This window comes from Loxodonta africana, chromosome 15 (genome assembly GCF_030014295.1).
Source record: "Loxodonta africana isolate mLoxAfr1 chromosome 15, mLoxAfr1.hap2, whole genome shotgun sequence".
Lineage (NCBI taxonomy): Eukaryota > Metazoa > Chordata > Mammalia > Proboscidea > Elephantidae > Loxodonta > Loxodonta africana.
The window spans coordinates 13,166,307-13,188,033 of NC_087356.1; the positions used below are offsets into that span (position 1 = coordinate 13,166,307).

Genomic DNA, 21,727 nt, shown 5'->3' on the forward strand with positions numbered 1-21,727 from the left:
AAATGTGGAAAAGCAAAGATGTCACTTTGAGGATCAAAGTGCACCATGATATTTTCAATCGCCTCCTATGCGTGCAAAAGCTGAACAATGAATTCGGAAAACCAAAGAAGAATTAACGCCTTTGACTTACGGTGTTGGCGAAGAATGTCGAACATATCATGGACTGCCAGAAGAACGAACAAGTCTGTCTTGGATGAAGCACAACCAGAGTGCTCCTTGGAAGTGAAGATGGTGAGACTCATCTCACATACTTTGGACATGTTATCAGGAGGAACCAGTCCCTTGAGAAGGACGTCATGCTTGGTAAGGTAGAAAAAAAAAAAGGTTTGTGAAAAAGAGGAAGACTGTTGATGAGATGGATTTACACAGTGGGTGCAACAATGGGCTCAAACATAACAATCGTGAGGATGGTGCAGGACCAGGCAATGTTTCGTTCTGTTGTACACAGGGTCACTACGAGTTGGAACCATTGTAGCTACAGATAAGCATAATAAGAGAACACTAACAACAAATACATGCTAACAAATTTGACAATCTAGATAAGCTAGATGAATTTTTTGAAAGATATAAACTACCAAAACTTAATCAAAACAGAACAATTCATTTCTCTTAAAGAAATTATTCACAATTAAAAACTTTCCTGCAAAGAAAACTTCAGGCCCAGATGGCTTCAATGGTGAATTCTACCAAAATATTAAGAAATAATGCCAATTCTACACAAATTTTTCAGAGCATAGAAGAGAAAACTTCCTAACTGATTTCATGAGGCCAATATCAATATTACCTTAATACTATCACCAAAGATGTTACAAATAAACACAAATTAATATCCCTACAAATTACAGATGCAAAATTTCTAAACCAAATATTAGAAAATTGGATTCAGAAATGTGTTTAAAAAAATCAAGTATCACAAATGCAAAGTTAGCTTAACATTGGAACTCAGTAACTTGCCACATTATTAGTTTGATTTGAGCCTCTTCCCTTGAAGCTCACATTATTAACATAATTTTCTCAGATAAAGGAAATCAAGAGCTCTGCGAATGTGATAACCTTGCTTCAAGCACACCATTTTCAAAAGTGACGGGTCACACGGAAGTTCCATGTGAGACGTAAAACTCTCACTGGTCCATCGCACATAGGCTATTAGGAGCACTCTCTTCATCAGTTCTTTGGACTAAGCAAGCACAATGAAGCATCCCTGTGAATCCTGCTCTTCCCAACTTTCTCACCACCCAAATGGCCCAGGCCACCATGAACACAAGACAGAGTGAAGCAGAACAAGGCCAGAAATGTAAATAAAGTTCGTCTTGGTCAACGCCTGTTTTCCTTAGAAGCTGCTTTCTTTGCTGGAGGCAGTAACAACCTTTCTCTTAATGGAAATACATCAAACTCCTTTTGAAAAGAAGAATATAAATAATTGAATAATTAAATGGACCATCATCCAAACAGTGTGTTTTGGAGGGAAGAGTTCCCTACTTTGATTATTATGAAGATTAAATTAGATAATATGTCTGATACATATGGTAGCAATAACCAGTAGTAAGTGCTCAATAAACATGGGTTATTATTAGGAAAGATGTATAAAGGTAAAGGATACAGAAAGGTTGTTAGGGGTTTTCAATTCAGTTGAGAGTGTTTCTCTTCACACTTAGCCTATGCCAGCAGTCAAGACTTACTAAGAGACCCACTTCTTGCAACACATTCATCTTCATTCTCAGCTCCCTTTATGGAATATACTCTTTGTGGGAGTGGGCTCGTAATAATTAATCTTACCTCCTACGGATTTTCCACATGTGCCGCTGAGGTAATGATATAACCCCTGCTTAAAACAGAGAACTAAAGAGACATGACACTGTTTTAATGAAGTAGCTTAAAACTTGGAGGAGGACCAAGAATTCAGTCTTGCTCAGCCTTCACTGGGACCCTCTTTTAGCCTTGCTCAAGGAAAAACAAAAAGGAACAAGTTGTGATGGATAATTTCTTTTGGAGCTAAGGATGTAGCCATTATGCAATGATGAATCAAGGGAAGAGTCTTTTCCCGTAATATAATTAGTAATTCCAGAGTCCGAGGCAGTGCCCAGAAGAGAAGCTGATGACGTAAGCTTATAACCTTCATGGCCTAATCACAGCTGATACTAAAGTAGCTCAAATGCTGTAATTTTTGTTATACTAACAACCAGACAACTGGGTTAAAAAGGGGGAAAGATGGGAGAAAACAAACCCAGGGCAATTATGTTCAGCCACAAAGTACCTTATTTGGTTTGGTAGCAATTGAATAACAACATCTCTGGGGAGCTGCTAATGAAATCCTTTTCTCCTAGCACCTAATCAAAATTCACAGCCAGAATCCACATGGAATGAGTGTCCCAGCTAAAACATTAGCTATTCTGGTGATAAAACTGTCTCAGTGGTGGGCTTCCAGCAGACACATTCTTTGTGACCAGAAATGCTGAAAGCATCACGTTCACCCTTTACTATTTGAACATTTCCAGTTGGGTGGGAGGAAGAAAGGCAAAGAAGTCATCCACTCCCCAGCATGTCCTCTTGGGCGTCATGAGAATCAAAGGAGAAAGCAAGGGACTTCACAGCTGTTGGCCTTCAGATTCTGGAAGCTGGCACTTACTTTCCAAAAGTCATGAGCACAGGAGCTAAGCCAAATGAAGGAGGTTGATTGCTTCAGCCCCATTTGGTTAACAATGTAAGTCAACTGTTATTACTCTACTGCCGCAGAATTTATCTGACAGAATACTAGTATTTGTTAAAATTACAACGACCTTGGACCATTAAGTTTTCTCTAAATGTAGAAGTGCTAATTGGCAAGGCCATGATCATAAAAGTATCACAGGCACCATTATCATCAGAAACAATACATTTCTATACACTTAGTACTTGCAGAGCTCTGGGCATGGTGATCTGGAGAGAAATCCAATATAATTTACCTACCATATGGCTTATTTTCTGCTTGTTTTCTTATGGCAAATGTATATGGCCTTCAACTGTCATTTTGTGAGCGAGCATACCATATAATTTAAAGCTGACTTAAGGTGCTCAGAACCCCAGTTGGGAAAGAATTATTTTCAAATTGATGATAGTAATAATGAGGATTTACTAAGGGCCAGATACTGCAATAAATACTTTATATGTATTATATTATTTAATTCTCATATTAAGCCTGTGATGAAGATATATTATCATACTTATGAAGAAACTTGAAGCTTAAAAAAACTTTTGTAATTTACCCAAGGTCACAGCTAGTGATTTGAAGAGCATGGTTAAAAACCCAAGGCCATATGGCTTCAGACTTCACAGAGTCTGTACATTCTAGGCCAAAAAAATAGCAGCAGAAACAAGTCTTGCAAGGATTAAGCATAACTGTACAAAAACCCAGCTACCATTGAGTCAATTCCAACTCATAGTGACCCTATAGGACAGAATAGAACTGCCCCACAGAGTTTCCAAAGAGCGCCTGGAGGATTTGAGCTGCTGGCCTCTTGGTTAGCAGCCATAGCACTTAACCACTATGCCACTGGGGTTTCCACACTCCTTCAAATGCTTTCAGTTACTTAGTTCTCACAACCCTGTAAGTACTCATTTTATTATTATGTTCATGTAATTAAACAAAGGAAGCAGAGACACAGGGAGCTGTTATACGACCAAGGTCACATACCCATCTAGGGGTGGAACTGGGATTTGAAAACTTCACTGGCTCTGAGTCCACATTCTTAACCCCTCAGTGCACTACCCCAGAGACTAGTATTCTTTACTTCTCCTGCAACTGCCCTTGACTTCCTGGGCAATTGGAAGACGTAGCTACCTTTTACCGTAGTATGAATTGCATGGTAGTCTAGAGCTTGATTCCATGAGGGAAAAAAATGGGACTGGAAGTCGGCAAATAAAGGCCTTGATTCTGGTTTAGGTAAAATTAGCTATAATTAGCTTATGTGAACTTGGAACAGTGTCTTCTTATCTCCTGGGATTGATTTCCTTGATTATAAAATGAAGGGGTTAGACTAGGTGACTTATAAGGTACTGTCAGTATAGGAACTTCTGTCAATTTTTACCATTTTTCTAGGCGTTTTGAGTGTATAAGTACTCAACCTGTTCCAAATCTTTATTACTGTGTCTAATGCCAAGGTATAACTTTCCAAATTTCTTCTTGAGATCTTTTTGTCTATATTTGGAGACTAACTTGATGGTTGGAAACCCTGGTGGTGTAGTGGTTAAGTGCTACGGCTGCTAACCAAAGGGTCTGCAGTTTGAATCCACCAGGCACTCCTTGAAAACTCTATGCAGCAGTTCCACTCTGTCCTATAGGGTCACTATGAGTCGGAATCGACTCAACGGCACTGGGTTTGGTTTTCGGTTTTTTAACTCGATTGTTTACTTCCAAATACACAAAGCTTTAATTCCTCCAGGGAAAGTCTTAGTAGAAAAACACAAATCACCTTTCCTGGGAATTAGTGAGTTTTAACATCTTTGTAATAAAAAGGATGTCAGTAAACCTTTTCCTCCATAAACCTTGAAGGAAACCATTAGCATTCACAAACCACAAGAAAATGGATTTTCCCATATGAATTTCTAAAAATACCTCAGAATAGAAAGTACTGCTACTCAAATATGCTCCATTTGGTAGACACCTTTAAATTTTCTCCTTCTTAAAGCTAATCCTCACCAAGACATTCCCCAACAGTGGGTACAAACAGAAAGACCTAACTAATCATTATGTTTCGTGGGTTTAGATAGAAAAATAAATACCAGAAAAGCGAGCATGGTAATATGTTTGGTGCAGTGAGTTGATTATAAAATGTGTGCTTCCCCTTGAGAAAGAAATGTGCCTCTGGAACTGCACTCCAAGAGGAAGCTAAAGACACTTGAAGTAAAGCCATTGTCTTTTTTAAGATGAAGGATACAAGTTATCCATGGTGACTCGTTTTTTTTAAATCATGTTTCTGTTCTAAAACCATTCCTGGAATGACATCAAGGTTTGCATTTTTCGAAGCAGTCCAAGCAAATAAACAAAAGATATAAAAAACCAGGGAAACAGATTTGTTGACATGGAAAGTTGTTGATTACCTATTCTGAAGTTAAAAAGCATATTTTAAAAGAAGCGACCTACCATGATGCCATTTTGAAATGTGCGTATCTGTGTATACACCCATATGACAACTGGTTACTTCTGAATGGTAGAACATTTTTATTATCTTATTAGTTTATCTATATTTGCTGGTTTTATTTGTAATGAACATTGTATTAATTCTATAATAAGAACAAATGTATTTTTTAAGTAGCCAAAGAAGGGAGATTCTGTGTGCAACCAGCAAGATATAATGCATCCCCAATGGCAGAATTGCTTAGGCTGGGGATTTGCTGGTGCACATTAGGCCTTCCCAGGGGAAACTCCCCTGAGCCTCAAGCCACTGCTGCTAGGCTGTCGATAAATAACCCTGGCTTGTAGGCCTAATGTGATCCACCTGTGGGCATCCATACAGCTAGCTGAGTGGGATCAGGTGGTCACTGATTATCTAAGCAGGGTCTTCCACTGACAGTAGCTGACCCTACATCAGGACTGAAGCAGCTCTAGGAGTGAATAACTGGTAAGACACAAAATTTTCAAAATAGCAAAAATAAAATAGCTCAAGTTGAACTCACCCATGCAATTTAACCCTGTCACTGGCAAGATCAGATTTATAGCCAAGGCCAAAGTGTCTGTTGTTTCTCTCCTCGATTCACTCAGGGGAAAAAGCACATTAAACAGATTAAGATGGGTAATTCTGGAAAGATATATTTGTTCACTACCTCATTCTGTTGGAAACCCTGGTGGTGTAGTGGTTAAGAGCTATGGCTGCTAACCAAAATATCGGCAGTTCGAATCCACCAGGCGCTCTTTGGAAACTCTATGGGGGAGTTCCACTCTGTCCTATAGGATTGTGATGAATCAGAACCGACTCAACAGCAACGGGTCTCTTTCTATTACTGGCAGTAGTAGTAGAAGCCAAGATAAGAAGAAAAGCCAGAACAGAAGCCACCAAGCCAAAATACATCCTGAAACGGTTTTGCAATAGGAGAAAATATGTTGGCTAGAAAACTCTTCACATTCAACCTTATAAAAATTATTTTTCCAAAATACTTTCTCATTTCCTAATTGTAAAAAGAGTAAATAAGATTCACTTACTACTAATGCCTACACGTGCATTCAAGTGAGGCATATAATACAACTCAATAATGGTCAAGTACCCAGCCAGAGAGGTCTTGGAAGACAGATTTGGCAATCTGCTTCCAAGAGATCACAGCTTTGAAAACTTTATGGAGCAGTTCTGCTCAGGACACATGGGGTTGCCATTAGTCTGAATTAACCCAATGCAACTAACAACAACAACATGCTAGATTACACAAAAACAGGGTTGCATTAACATTGCAGTCTAAATAAATGGTAGCCCCTGGAATGGGGCCACGTGACAGCCCTGAGTAACATCCTCTATTCATGTTGTTGTTGTTGTTATTAGGTGCCTTTGAGTTGATTCTGACTCACAGTGACCCCATGTACAACAGAACAAAATATTGCCTGGTCCTGTGCCATCCTTACAAACATTATGCTTGATCCCATTGTTGCACCCACTGTGTCAATCCATCTCGTTAAGGGTCTTCCTCTTTTTCACTGACCCTCTGCTTTACCAAGCATGATGTCCTTCTCCAGGGACTGGTCCTTCCTGATAACATGTCCAAAATATGTGAGACATAGTCTCGCCATCCTTGGTTCTTAGGAGCATTCTGGCTGTACTTCAAAACAGATTTGTTCCTTCTTTTGGCAGTCCATGGTATTTTCAATATTTTTCCCAACACCATAATCAAAGGTGTCAATTCTTCGGTATTCTTTATTCATTGTCCAGCTTTCACATGCATATGAGGCAGCTGAAAACACCATGGCTTGAGTCACACGCACCTTAGTCTTCAAGGTGACACCTTTGCACCTTTTTTTTGTTTGTTTTTGTTTTTAATTCATGTAGCATGTTAAAAAGCAATTTCCTCTACTGCTGTTGTTAGGTGCCATCGAGTCGATTCCAACTCACATAGACCCCGTGTGATAAAGTATAACTGCCTCATGGGGTTTTCTGGGCTGTAACCTTTTCAGAAGCACATCACCAGATCCACTATATATAAAAAAATATATATATATATATAAAAAAAATAGTTCTCATTTAATCATTGATTTAATCATTGAAATAAGTGGAGCAGGCATTATGATTAATACTAATTGTCTTTTTTTGGATTCCTTAGGATTTTCTATGTACAAGCTCATGTTGTCTGTGAATAGAAATAGCTTTACTTTTCTGATTTAGATGCATTTTATTTCATGTACTTGCCTAATTGCCCTAGCTAGACTCTCCATACAGTGTTGAATGCAAGTGGTAATAGTGGGCATCCTTATCTGGTTTCTACAATTGGGAAGAAAAGCACGCAGTCTTTCACAATTAAGTGTGATGTTAGCAATGGAATTTTCATGGAAGCTCTTCATCAGGTGAGGAATTTCCTTTCCATCTCTAATTTGTTGTTTTATCATGAAGAAATTTAGGATTTTGTCAAATTCTTTTTCTGTATTTATTGAGACGGTCATGTGGTTTTTCTATATCGATGTGATATCTGAATTTGAATTTCAGATGTTAAACCAACATTGCATTCCTTGATCACGGTGTTTAATCCTTTTATATATTGGTGGGCTTGGTTTGGTAGTATTTTGTTGAGGATTCTTGAGTCTTTATTCATAAGATTATTGGTCTGTAATTTTCTTTCTTGGGATATCTTTGCACAGTTTTTGTAACAAGGTAATACTATCCTCATAGAATGAACTGGGAAGCGTTCCATTTTCTTCTATTTTTTGGAAGAGTTTGTAAAAAAAAAAATCGATATTAATTCTTCTTTAAAACTTTAGTAGAATTCAGTGGTGAAGTCGGCTAGGCTTTTTGTTGTGGGTCATTTTTGGTTATGAATTCAATCTCTTCACTTATTAAAGGTTTTCTCAGATTTTCTAATTCTTCTTCAGTCAGTTTCAGTAGTTTGCAGCTTGCTAGGAATTTGTCCATTTCATCGAATTTATCTAATTTATTGGCATACAGTTTTTTACAGTATTCCCTTATTATCCTTTTTATTTCTGTATGGCCATTGGTAGCATCCACTTTTTAATTCCTGAATTTAGTAATCTGAATTCTTCTCTTTTTCTCTGCGTCGGTCTAGCTAAAAGTTTGTCAATTTGATTGATCTTTTCAAAAACCCAACTTTTGGTTTAATTAATGTTCTCTATTTTTTACTCTGAATTTATTAATTTGTGATTAAATCTTTATTGTTTTCTTCCCTATGTTGCTTTAGTTTTACTTTGCTCTTCTTTTTTCCAGTGTCTTTTAAGTGGAAGTTTGAATTATTGAACTTAGATCTTTCTTCTCTTTTCTTATATGCATTTATAGTTACAAACTTCTCTTTAAGCACTGGTTTACCTGTCCTCCATAAGCTTACTTATGGGGTGTCTCATTTTATTCAATGAGTATTTTCTCATTTCCTTTTCACTTCTTCTTTGATCCATTGGTTATTTATGAGCATGTTGTTTAATTTCATATATTTGTAAATTTCCCAAAATATGCTTCAATTATTGATTTCTAATTTCATTTTATTTGTGGTTGGATAACATACTTTGTATAATTTTATTGAGGCTTTTTCTATAGCATAATATATGGTCTATCCTGAAAAATGTTTTAGGTGCACTTAAGAAGAAAAAAATTATTTTGTGGTTGAGTGGAATATCCTATAGGTGTCTGATTTATAGTGTTGCTCCAATCTTTTGTTTCCTTGTTGATGTTCTGCCTAGTTTTCTTTCTTTATTTATTTTTAAAATCTGTATTAGAACTATGGTTTTGACATCTCCATCTGTTATTCTTGAGTTGACTATTTCTACCATTGATTTTGTCAGATTTTGCTTGAAATATTTTGTGGCTTTGTTTTTAGGTGCATGTATGTTTATTATTACATATTCCTGACCAATTGATCCTTTTATTGTTATATCTCCCTATATCTCTAGCAACGTTTTTTAAGTCTGTTTTGTCTGATATTAGTACAGCCATTCAAGCTTTCTTATGGTTGCTGTTTGCATGTTATAACTTCTTTTTTTTCTAACCTATTTGTATCTTTGACTCGAAAGTGTGTCTCCTGTCTAAAGCATACAGTTGGGTCTTGTTTTTTCTGTTTTTAAATCTATTCTGCCGATCCCTGCCTTTTGATTGGATTGTTTAATCTATTCACATTTGTCATTATCATTAATATAGTTAGATTTACATCTGTTATTTTACTTTTTGTTCTCTATATGTCTCATGTCCTTTTTGTTGCTCTATTCTTCATTTACTGCTTTCTTTTGCATTAAGTAAATATTCTCTAGTGTAACAATTTAATTCCTTTAATAATGTTTTCACTATATTTTTTAGTTATTTCTTAGTATTTGCTTTAGAACCTACAATATACATCTTAACTTAGCAGAATCTACTTCAGGTTTATATTAACTTAATCACAGAGAGATATAAAAATGTTATGCTTATATAGCTTTATTCCTTTTCCCCTTTTTTGTGCTATCATTGCTGTACATATCACATCTCTATGTGTTACAAGCCCAATACATTGTTTATACCAAAAACCAAACCCGTTGCTGTCGAGTCAATTCCGACTCATAGCAACCCTATAGGACAGAGTAGAACTGCCCCGTAGAGTTTCCAAGGAGCGCCTGGTGGATTCAAACTGCCAACCTTTTGGTTAGCAGCCATAGCTTTTAACCACTACGCCACCAGGGTTTCCACATTGTTTATAGTTCCTACTTTTTATCATTTTTATCTTTTAAAGTGACTGAGAGATAAAAGAAGAGCAAGTATATATTTATAGAGTTTGTTATTATAGCCTTCCTATTTACCGTTTCTGGTTCTCTGCATTTGTTTCTGTGGATTTGAGTTACCACCTGGTGTAAATTTCTTACTCCAGTAAGGTTTTGCTCCCACCACTTCCCTTGTTCTGTTATTGTCAGATGTACTGCATTTCTATGTTATAGGCCCAACAATATAGTTGTATGTATATATATATATATATATATATATATATATATATATATATATTTATAACTTTATACAGTTTCTTGTTAAACCATTTAAGAGAAGAAATATGCATTTATATGTTTTATAATTGCATAATTACCATAATGGTGCTCTTTGGGGGGTTGTTTTTTTAAATGTGGATTTGAATTACTGCCTGTGGTCACTTCCTTGCAGCCTGAAGAATTTCCTTTATTTTTTTCTTGAAAAGTACGTACTGCTAGCAACAAATTCTTTCAATTTTTGTTTATCTGGTAATGCATTTATTTCACCTTCATTTTTGAAAGATCATTTCTTTGGATTTAAAATTCTTGGTTGACAGGCTTTTTGTTTTTCGTTTCAGAATGTTAAACATATCATACCACTGCTTTCTGGCCTTCATTGTTTCTGATGAGAAGCCATCTGTTAATTTTATTGGGCTTCCCTTTTAGGTGATGAATCATTTTCCTCTTGCTATTTACAAGATTTTTTTAATTTGTGTTTGATTTTCTGCTATTTTTCTGTGATGTGTGTCTATGTGCGTGAATCTCTTCATGTTCATCCTACTTGGATCTTATTGAGCTTCTTGATGTCCAGATTAATGTTTTTCATCAAATTTGGAAAGTTTTCATCCATTATTTCTTCAAATATTTTTTCTACTCCTTTCTCTCCTCTGGTAATCATGTGTATGTTAGTGCTCTTAATGGTATATCACATTTCTCTGAGGCTCCATCAATTTTCTTCATTTTTTTTTCTCTCCAGTTTTCAGATTGTATAATCTTTATCAATCTATCTTTAAATATGTTAATTTATTCTTCCATAAGTTCAAATCTACTATGGAGCACTTCCAGTCAATTTCTCATTTCAGGTGGTGTGCCTTTCAACTTCAGAATTTTCATTTTGTATTTATTTATAACATCTATCTCTTTATTAATGTTCTCTATTTGGTGAGACATTGTCATCATGCCTTTTTAAATTTAAGCATAGTTTCATTTAGTTCACTGCACATATTTATAGTAGCTGCTTTGATTCCTTTGTCTAGTAAATCTGACACCTGTGTCCTCTCAAGGGAACTTTCTCTTGTCTTGTTTTTTCTTCTGTGTATCGGTCACACTTTCCTCCTCCTTTGCATGTTTTGTAAATTGAAACCTGGACATTTTAGATAATATATTGTAGATTACTCTATACTGCATGAGTTATACATGAGGCATAACTAAAATAAAACCATCTTATGATGTTTCAACACATCATAAGGAAATGTGCAACGGTAGTACTTCAGAACTGTAGGTTTCATCAGTATTCATAGTAGAACTGCCCCATATCGTTTCCAAGGAACAGCTGGTAGATTTGAACTGCCAACCTTTTGGTTAGCAGCCATGGCTCTTAACCACTGTGCCACCAGGGCTCCATAATTTGCATATGCATTTTTAAATACAGTGTGTTTAGACATGTGAAATTAGTAAGTTTTTTTTTTTTATTTCTCAAGGGTCTAGAAAAAAACACATCTAAGGAACACTTAGGTTTAATAAAAGAATATATGTATTACCTACAAAAGTTGTTCTCCTATAGGATAAATTAAGAATTTAATATTAGGCTATGAATGCTAGCTTAATATTGTAATATTCTTTTTTATTACAGTTCCTAAAATATAGTTTATTATTACTATCCATGAATTCCAAATTTGTGAATTTGCCCACTCACTAAAATTTCTTTGTATCTCAGAAATCAATACATGCAGCACTTTCATAGTCATTCACAAACACGTGCAGGAGCAGTGAAAATTCTGGGTTGTTGGCAACACACGTGCCCAGCTGAGGATGAATAAAGCAGCATTTCTTGGTTCAGCTCTCGTACAATAAACAAATGCCCCTTACACATCTATTTGTGCAACTTTTTTTTCTTTATTTCTATGCTTTTTGCTGTTGAAAATGGTCCCCAAGCATAGCACTGAAGTACTGCCCAGTGTTTGTAAGTGCAAGAAGGCTATGGTATGCTTTATGGAGATGGTGCATGTTAGATAAGCTTAGTTCAGACACCTACTGTTTCCTGTGAGTTCAAGGTTAATGAATCAACTATATTAAATAAGGCGTCTTTAAACAGAAACACACCTAAAACAAGGTTATGTATGAATCATTTGATGAAAATGTTGTGACCAGAGGCCTGTAGGGACATAACACTGTATTTCTCCCAGAGCAATGGGTCAGTGCTCACTAGTTCAGTGTTCACCGCAACTTTATAGAACACACTACTCCAAATAGAGACAATCAACTATTTTCATGATCACAATATCAAATGAGTCAAAGCAGAATATATCATGCAGTGATTTTTTCAAAATAAGCACAGATAATTCACTCAATGCTATCACGATATTTGGAAATGGAAAAGTAAGAAAAACAAAATTCTTTCAAAATGCATATCAAAATGGACTCTGTCTAAGAAGATACACTTGAAGAATAAAAAAAAACTCTGGACACTGCAAACTGATTCCCATGCTTGAAATGCTTCCAGTCAGTGGGATTAAAAAGGCAAGTGGGACAACCAGGGGCTTGGCATTCCTCTTCCGGCTGTCATCAAGCAGGCCTTGAGGTTTCGTCTCTGCCAGCTTCGTAAAACTACAATAAGCTTATGATTTCTTCCTTCTCCAATTGAAGATTTGTGCGTTGGGTTTATCATCACGTCATTACACAATTTAATAAAACTAAAACACTATCTCCTCTGCCTCACGTTTATATAATCCAGCTAAGAAAATACTCTACTGCGATTTCACTTGAAAAAGAAGAAATTTCTCACAAGTTATAAGATTATTAGAACGGTAAGACCACCACCTCAAAATTATAAATACTCTTTCTCATGCACACAGGAAAGAGATGGAGAGAAAGAAAATAAGCTCCTACAGATGGAAAGCTCTCCTCACTCATCTGTTAATGTCTCGAAGTTATAAAGATTCTTTTATATGCAGACCAGATTTAAGCAACCAGCCTACTAATTTGAGAAAGCTGTAGGGACTCTCTGATCACTATCTTTCTCCGTGACAATTGGTCTGTTTTTCAGAGAACTGTATGTTTTCTTTTTCACAAACAGGAATTTCTTTTTTCTTGGGAAAGCCATAGGACATGAGAATTTGCAGGCATGCATACTATTTGTCATAACACTCTGTGATATGGAGGCAAGGGGATGGGTTTGAACACAACTGGCAGTGAAGAAATAGGTGGGGAGAAGTTTTCATGAGTGCTTAGTTACGAAAAGAATCCAGAAACATCCAAAGGGTGAAATCTGTATACTGATACCAGTTGTGGGGTTAAATCTTGCAAAAGTTAGCCAGCCAATCAGTTATTCCAGTTTAGGCCATGAACACTTTGCTGGAGTCCACAGAAAGGCCCAGGTAGTCTGTGACTTCTCTGATATCATTTGCAAAATGTTGTGTTTGTTACATGTTTATTTTTACAAGGAGAGAGTTCATAGCTTCTATAATATGCAACTCAAAGAGTTCCACAATCTAGTCAATATTCAGTCCCTACTCTGTGCCATGCTAGATCTTGGGTGTGGTTGTATCAACTAGCTATTGCTGTGTTTAAAAAAAAAAAAAAAAACGCTCAAACTCATTGGGTCAAAACAGTAAGCATTTATTTTTTGCTTATAAATCTACAGGTCAGCTGGGCAGTACTGATTTTGACCAGGCTTGATTTATCAGCTGGTGGGGTAGGCTCGAACTGGTAGGTCTCTGAAAGCCTCATTCACATGTCTGGTAATTGATACCTGAGGCAACGGTAGTGGCTAAGCCAAGTGTCCCTCATCATTCAGCAAGCTAGCTCAGGATTATTGAGATGGCAGTAGCAAGGTTCCAAAAGATAGTAAAACAGCAAAAGCATGCAAAGCCCCTTGAGGTATAGGCTTAGAACTGACACACCATATTCTGACACATAATTTTTGCCAAAGCAAGTCACAAATCCAGTGCAGTTTTAAGAAATGGAGAAATACACACCACCTTTTGATGACAGAATAATTAGTTATATTGCAAAGGGCATGATACAGGGAAAGATACAGAACTGAGGGAATTTATGCAATCAATGTCCATGGAAGCTGCAGTCAGGAAATCAAATTATGCATTGCATTGGGCAAGTTTGCTGCGAAAGACCTCTTTAAAGTTTTAAAAAAGCAAAGATGTCACTTTGATAACTGAGGTGCACCTGACCCAAGCAATGGTCTATTCAATCACTTCATAATGCATGCAAAAGCTGGAATGTGACAAAGAAAGACAGAAGAATTGACGCATTTGAACTGTGGTGCTGGCAAAGAATATTCAATATGTCAGAATTCCAGAAGAACAAAAAATCAGTCTTAGAAGAAATACAACCAGAATGTTCCTTAAAAGCAAGGATGGCAAGACATTGGCTTGCTTACTTTGGACATGTCATCAGAAAATACAAATCACTAGAAAAGGACATCATATTTGGTAAAGTAGAGGGTCAGAAAAATGAGGGAAACCTTCAATGAGATGAGTTAACACAGTAGCCACAACGATGTACTCAAACATATCATGAAGATGGCACCGGATCAGGCAATATTTCATTCTGCTGTACATAAGGATGTCATGAGCCAGAGCTGACTCGATGGTAACCTAACAACAGGTGCAATCCCTCATTGATAGATAAGAATACTGGACCTAATTCTATACCATGCCTTTTACCCACACTCATATCATTGCCTCATCAGGAGCACATTGTATTTACCCTCCCCTTGACTTTATACTTTACCATGTAACTTGATTTGTCTAAGGCGTGTGCACATAAGGGGCAGTAAGGGACCCTGGTGGCACAGTGGTTAATTACTCAGCTACTAACAGAAAGGTCAGTGGTTCAACCCCACCCAGCGGCACCACAGAAGAAAAGGCCTGGCAATCTGCTTCCATAAAGATTACAGCCTGGGAAACCCTATGGGGCAGTTCTACTCTGTCTCACAGAGTCAACGTGAGTTAGAATCAACTTGACAGCACACATCAACAACAACAACATGCCAGTTCTGAGCTTTGGCCTTGAGAAGCCTTGTGTGTTCTGCTTGTCCTCTTATATCTTGCCATTATCCTAATAAAAACAAGTTCCAGAAGGAGGATGAGGGACATGGAGAGCAAGATCTGGACATGCAGACTTGAACTGTGAAGAAGACCGCAGCAACCATCAAAGCCTGAAGAAGAAACACCCCAGCATATCCACAGATCTGTGAGAATAAACGGCTATGGCTTAAGCCACTGAGTTTTGAGATGGTTTGTTACACAGCTTTATTGATAACGGTATATCATGGTATACAATATAACACAATATAAGCCAGAGTTATCAAAGCGCAAAAAACAGACAGGGTGTTTTCCCTCAAAGAGAGAGACACACAATAAACAAACTAAAATACATCAAATATAATTAGTGGTATGAAAAAAATGAAAGGAAAAGTCAATGGCAGTTAAGAGGCTCCTTTTAATAGGGTGACTAAGGGCTAATGAGACAAAGTAACATTCGCATTTTTAAATGTATATGGGTGGTACCAACATGGCCTTAGTCATAAAAGGTTATGGTATAGAAAATGGTCATCACTTGACTATAATTTTTTTAAACATATTCTGGGGCTCCCCTGCAGCGCCACCAGTCCCCAAACATGCCAAAGAGATGGGTGAAAGCAAGACCTAACCAGGATCCTGAGGTAAGTTTTTACTTTACGGATTTTCTGGAAACATTTGACCAGAATATCTCAACAAAAAAAGATGGACTATATTGGACTTATGAAAAAGACTGTGACTAGACTCAATCAAGATTTCTAGAACCTGTACGTAGAAGCTGATGGTTTTACAGACTGCAGTGGATCCAGGATCACTTGCAACAGAAGTTAACTCCGTAAGACTGAGTAAATGAAACAATACCATGGGTTTTATGTGAGAATATTTCTGATGTTTTGGGGTCTTTCTTTCAGGAAATAATACTTTAAGGTCCGATTTTCTAGATATAAGAAACCATTTTCCTCTTTTCTCCTAAATTATCTAATGGGTTTAGATATTTTAAATCTTGAATTAGAAGTTCCTGTTGGTAAACTTAAGAAAGTTGTAAATATCATAACCAGGAAAGTGTCTGAAAGTTGAGCTATGATTGATTCTACAGATTAGAATAGGATTAGACTTTCTATTAGTTCTCTCAAGGAATAGTTTGTGCCTTAATAGATAAATGTTGCTGTATTTATATTAATACACAGTCATAGGTTTTACAGAATGTGGTTGCTATAAAGACACATAGAAAACAGTTGCTGATGCTGCTTACGCATAAACAAGTACCTCATGAGATTTGTTTCCTTGGTGCAAAGACCTCAGGGCCATGGTTTCACTGATTATTTCAGACAATTGGTCTAGTATGTTTCTATTCTACCACCTGATTTGCTGTATGATGCCTAAGATCTTAAAAACCAGATGACGCCCAATTACCATTTATTGAACATTTTTGATCAGAGATTCTATAACAAGATCATGATCCAAAGGAAGAAGCCATGAGAGAGTGTATATAATTCTCCTGAAATCCAGATTTCTGGCTTTCATAGAGGTTGGGGCAACCTACATAGGCCATCACCTTTGGGTGTCCTTCTGAACCTTGAGCCTTGAGGAAAAAAACTGATTCCTGAAGCCACTTTGAGTCAAACAATTGTCCAGATAAACTAGCAAGACCATTTTGCTCTGGGTGCTGTGCTTTTTTTTTTTTTTTTTTTTTGAGAAATTCAGTCTGTTTTGAGAAACTGACTTCAAAGATCAGTAAATGGAGTTATGTTTAGGGTAAATCAGTAATCGGTTTAATCAGTCTTCAAGACAATGTTGTGTGAAATACCTGTTTAATGCTTGTAATCAAACTGTTACCCTTTTGCTATACAGAAAAGTATGTAACTTAAAGAAATTAGGTTCTCAGAAGAGATTGACCTCATGACTCAGACTCCATTTTGTCTTAGACTCTACCTCTGCTTCTGAGTAAGTGACCCATGACTATTAATAGGTAAACCAAGGAGAGGCAGCTTGCCCTCAGGGAAAACACTTAGTATGTTTTAGACAGATTAACTGGAGACCTCCAACAAGAGAAGTCCATTCTGTATTATCTTGCTAATCATGTATTCTTTAATAGAAACTTGTTTGTCACGTGTAAATTTTTCTATACCTTCTGTTTTCTTTAGACAAACTTTGAGTGCCCGTATAGATATATTTTTTTGTGTGGTGGATCCAACTATACTAATTTAAATGATTCCTTTCTAACTAACAGTGAATTTACATGGATAATCTTGTTTAGATTCCTGGTAAATATGTGGGCAATACACTTTGAGAACTTTAAGATTATCTTTAGATATTCACAGTAAATACTAGAAAAAAAATACTAGAAAGGTAATGTTAATTTGTTATCCTTTGTAAAACGAGAGTCAGAAGAAAGCCCACTGGTCCAACACTCAGGGTATGGTTGGTAATGTTAATTCCTATTTACGGTATATTCGAATTAGAGAAATCTTTAAGAAATTTATCAATCACCATGGGACAAATGACAGACAAAGTTGCTAGTGGGATGGAAACACAACAGCGATCTCTGACCTCATTAAGCCAAGGTGACATGAAATAACAAAATAGCCTTAGATTTTATTTATTGGTCCAAGAAAGTGTGATATGTGCTATAGCAAATACCTTTTGTTACCTTTAGATAAATAACACAAGATATACAAATAGAACTGGACAACAAGTTACTTGGTTACACACGGTAACACCCTTACAAACACCAGATTTATTTACACTACTGCAAGTAATATTCTTAGTCTACATCCTGATAGCATTAGGCATAATAAAACTTACCTTCTATTGTCTTACATACCTAAAGATAAAAGAAGGCTTTGGGCTAAAATATTGAGGTACATTGAGCTTGCTCACTTTAACAATACGATTGATGAGAACATCGCTCTTAAGATCCTGGTGAAGAACCAGATGGTATCTGGTGGAAAACCAGCACCATGACTTTAAAGAACCTGCCGTGGTCACCATCTAGGAACTTGACTAAGTCCAGGTATTGATCATCGAATGTGGTATCTCCAATCTCCAATCAAAAAGAGGGAATGATTTAAGAAATAATATTACAGTCATTACTCCCTGTCCTTGAACATAGAGAATGTGACCCAGCTGGAGCTGGGCTTACAAGGATTCACAGGGACACATCAACTGGGCCCTGAGGTATAAAGACAATAAATAGGATAATCTCAGAAAATGTCTTTAGTGAACCTTTCACATAAGCCAGAACACAAGACTCTCCACTCTTATCTTTTTCTATTAACATATAATGAATAGAAATCTGTTAGACCAATGAAGACTCTCCTGACTGTCGTTACTGAAACCTGTACCAATGATCGTTAAGAATGATGATTCAAGATACAAGACCACAGTTTCCAGTTTGTGAAAAAGTAAAGCTTTCAAAAGTTTTGCTCATTTTATACCCTGTAATATTCTTAAGACTTGAAAAGGCACGACTCCAACAACATGCTTGTTTGCTTCCCACTTTTGCCTTTTTAAAAAATATGAACCAGTAAAAAGACTGAAGTGGCTATTCAAGAGACAAAACAAAGACCGGTAAATAAGTGCCTGTCAAATAAGATGAAGGATGGCGCGAGCTACCCCCTGAGCTGATGGGATAATGGCAGAAAAGATCAACATGTTTGAGATACGACCACCAAAACCAAACAGAAGAAAGAGAGCGCACATTCCACGAGTCCCTAAAACTTATGGCCCCTTTTCCCTTAAAAACCCGAACCCATAGGTAGCCTGGTGAGACAGACGACTTTAGGAGGAGATCATTCTCCTCTGTCCCCATATACCAGCATATCTAATAAAGCTCTTGCTACCCACCTCAAAAAAGAAAAAAAAAACGATATTCTGATTCCTAAACCTCAGCTATGGCTCTGCAACTATGGCTCTCACAATTCTCAGTAAAGAAATCTAATATTGCTGAATGCATTTAAAAAAACTAGCATATGTCTGAAAATCTAATGAATCCAATAAATAAAGCTGATACTCTTTTAAAACATCATAGTAGATTCTAAGTGAAATACTGCTGCTAACTTTACTTTTGTTAATGAGTAAGACAGAATATACGTATGCTCAACGTTTTACTTGCTCAGTCTGGCATGTGTGTGCAAATTGAATTTTATGCATCGCTGTGCCATCCTCTCACACACCATTAGGTTTTACTGAAAATGAGTAATTACTACTTCTTGGCTAGTTGTACAATTTGCAGAGAAAGGAAAGACTTCTTAGAGCAATTTTAGCTTGGTTTCCAGTAATAGATATTAGATAAAAAGAATAAAGCTTTCTTACCTAGAGTGATTTTGTTTCATCCCTTTAAGCATTAGAGATTCCACATATTTTAGTTTAATCCACTTCAACCCAATAAATATTCATTGAATGCTAAATGAGAGGAGGAGAGTACAGTCTAAAAGATAACAGTCAATGGCTATACCAAAAGGTGAAAAACAAGGTGTCAGAGTGTCTTAGGGTCCTACAGAGAAACAGAAACTATAAGATAGATCCAAAAAAAAAAAAACAAGCGCAGTGCTGTCGAGTCGATCCCAACTCATAGTGACACTATAGGACAGAGTAGAACTGCCCCATAGAGTTTCCAAAGAGTGCCTGGCGGATTTGAACTGCACCCTTTGGTTAGCAGCTGAAGCACTTAGCCACTACGCCACCAGGGTTTCCATAAGATAGATAAAAAATAGATAGATACAGATAAATAGATAGGCAGACAGCCAGATAGATAGATAGATAATTTTAGGGAATTGGCTCAAGTAATTGTGCGGGCTGGTAAACCCAAAATTCACAGGTCAAGCAACAAGCTGGAAATTCCAGCAGGGTGTCTATTTCACAGTCTTAAAGTAGAATCCTTTCCCTCAGGAAACCTCAATGTTTGCTCTTAAGGCCTTCAACCGATTGGCTAAGACTCATCCACATAATCAAGGGTAGTCTGCATTGCTTAAGGTCAACTGATTGAAATGTTAATCACATGTAAATACCTCCAAAGCAACAGGTAGACAAGCGTTTAATCCAACAACTGGGCCCCACAGCCTAGACAAGTTGGCATAAAATCAACCCTCGCATGATTATTTGTTTTATCATCACCTTCCCTCAGCTTATCACACTATAGGCTCTGGTAGCTATAAACTCCTATTCATATAATTTTAACTAAATCCCAATTTCTTTGATATTATTAAGATATTAAATATTTAATACATTAAAAGTAAGTATACTCATTTTTCAAGGCAGTCTTCCTTGACTAACTAAACCCCCACCATAACCATTCCCTTACTTTGGATTTGATTAGTATGCCATATTCAACCCATTCACTCCCACATATCTGCCTATTTGGTGCTTCAGCATTACTCTCTAGCTAGTTTGTGTTTGTTTATTCTATAAAATTCTTACATCCCAAAGGAAAGACAGAAAAAGAAAAAAAAAAAAAACTTTTTTCTCCCTGATAGTGCCTAGATCTGTACTGGAAACAAGTCAGTGCTTGGTGAGTGCGTGTTGAAGTGAATAAGGAGAGACAGACGTAATGCAAAGCAAACCGAGCAAACATGTTGCATGATCACTACTGTTATTTCTAAGTCAGAATGTGGCCTCTGGTCCACTTGCAAATGTCTCAAAGACTTAGTCATTAGCACTCCTTGCTCTTTGTCTAGGGAGGGCAGGCCCATTGAGTCCATCTATGTTTCCATCTTTCAGCCCTGAACTACTTCATTAAAATGTTCCCACAAAAACAGTTCCTGATTTTGTAATTTTCATCAGTTTCTTCGCTCTCAGATACTGACAGCTTCTATCAGAAGCAATGATAAGTTAAAAATTAACTATCTGCTGAATAAACATTTGGGAAATTATGTTATTTATAAATAAGTATCTGTTGCCATCAACTAGGCGTTCTGTTTCTCATCTCAAAATCTTCCCAGATTAAGTACATCTGCTGGAAAATAAATTCACAACTCCTTAAGATGCCCCTTGTTGCAACTGCTATTTCACACTGACCGTGAAGTCCCAAGCTTTACTTTAGGTGTAACTTCATAGTCATTGCACACCCTGAAATCCCACAGACGATTATTTCTGCAGAAGCAAAAGCAGTAACTAGGCTGTTTCAAATTGTTCAGAAAAGCATCTGTTACCAGGAGCTGAGGCAGCCACCTTAATAGTCACAGCACCCAGGAGCAACAGGTGGGCAATCAAATTTTATTATTCTCCACCAGGTGGAGAATTATATTTTATTTGAAATTTTTTTGAAGATTGGACTGTTGCAATGATTCCCAGAAGGAGAATATGTGCCCACTAAAACTGAGCTTATGCACCCATTATAACTAAGCTGTTCCCACGGCCTACAGTGATACTTTCTTAATGAACATGGCCCCACTGTTCACACATCAAAATGGCAGCTTGGCAGTCTGCCTTCTGTATCTATCTAGCTCTGATATAGGGAAGAGGCCAGAATGGAATGTGCTGAGCCCTTAATTATAAATACATATAATTCTGAAGGAAATACTAACCACCAAAAGGAAGAGAGGAGACACCACTGGAAGCTCTTTAACTAATCATTGAGAGTTGGGTA

At 36.9% G+C, this 21,727-nt stretch overlaps 1 protein-coding gene across 1 annotated transcript in view; it reads right to left on the minus strand.

Annotated features, from left to right (window-relative positions):
- The window catches only part of LOC111751558 (uncharacterized), a 360,216-nt gene that overhangs the window by 12,999 nt on the left and 325,490 nt on the right, over positions 1–21,727 (minus strand). Inside the window, exon 6 of the mRNA XM_064268594.1 lies at positions 131–299. Within this exon, the coding sequence (XP_064124664.1) occupies positions 131–299 (169 nt within the window). The remainder of the gene's footprint in view (positions 1–130; positions 300–21,727) is intronic.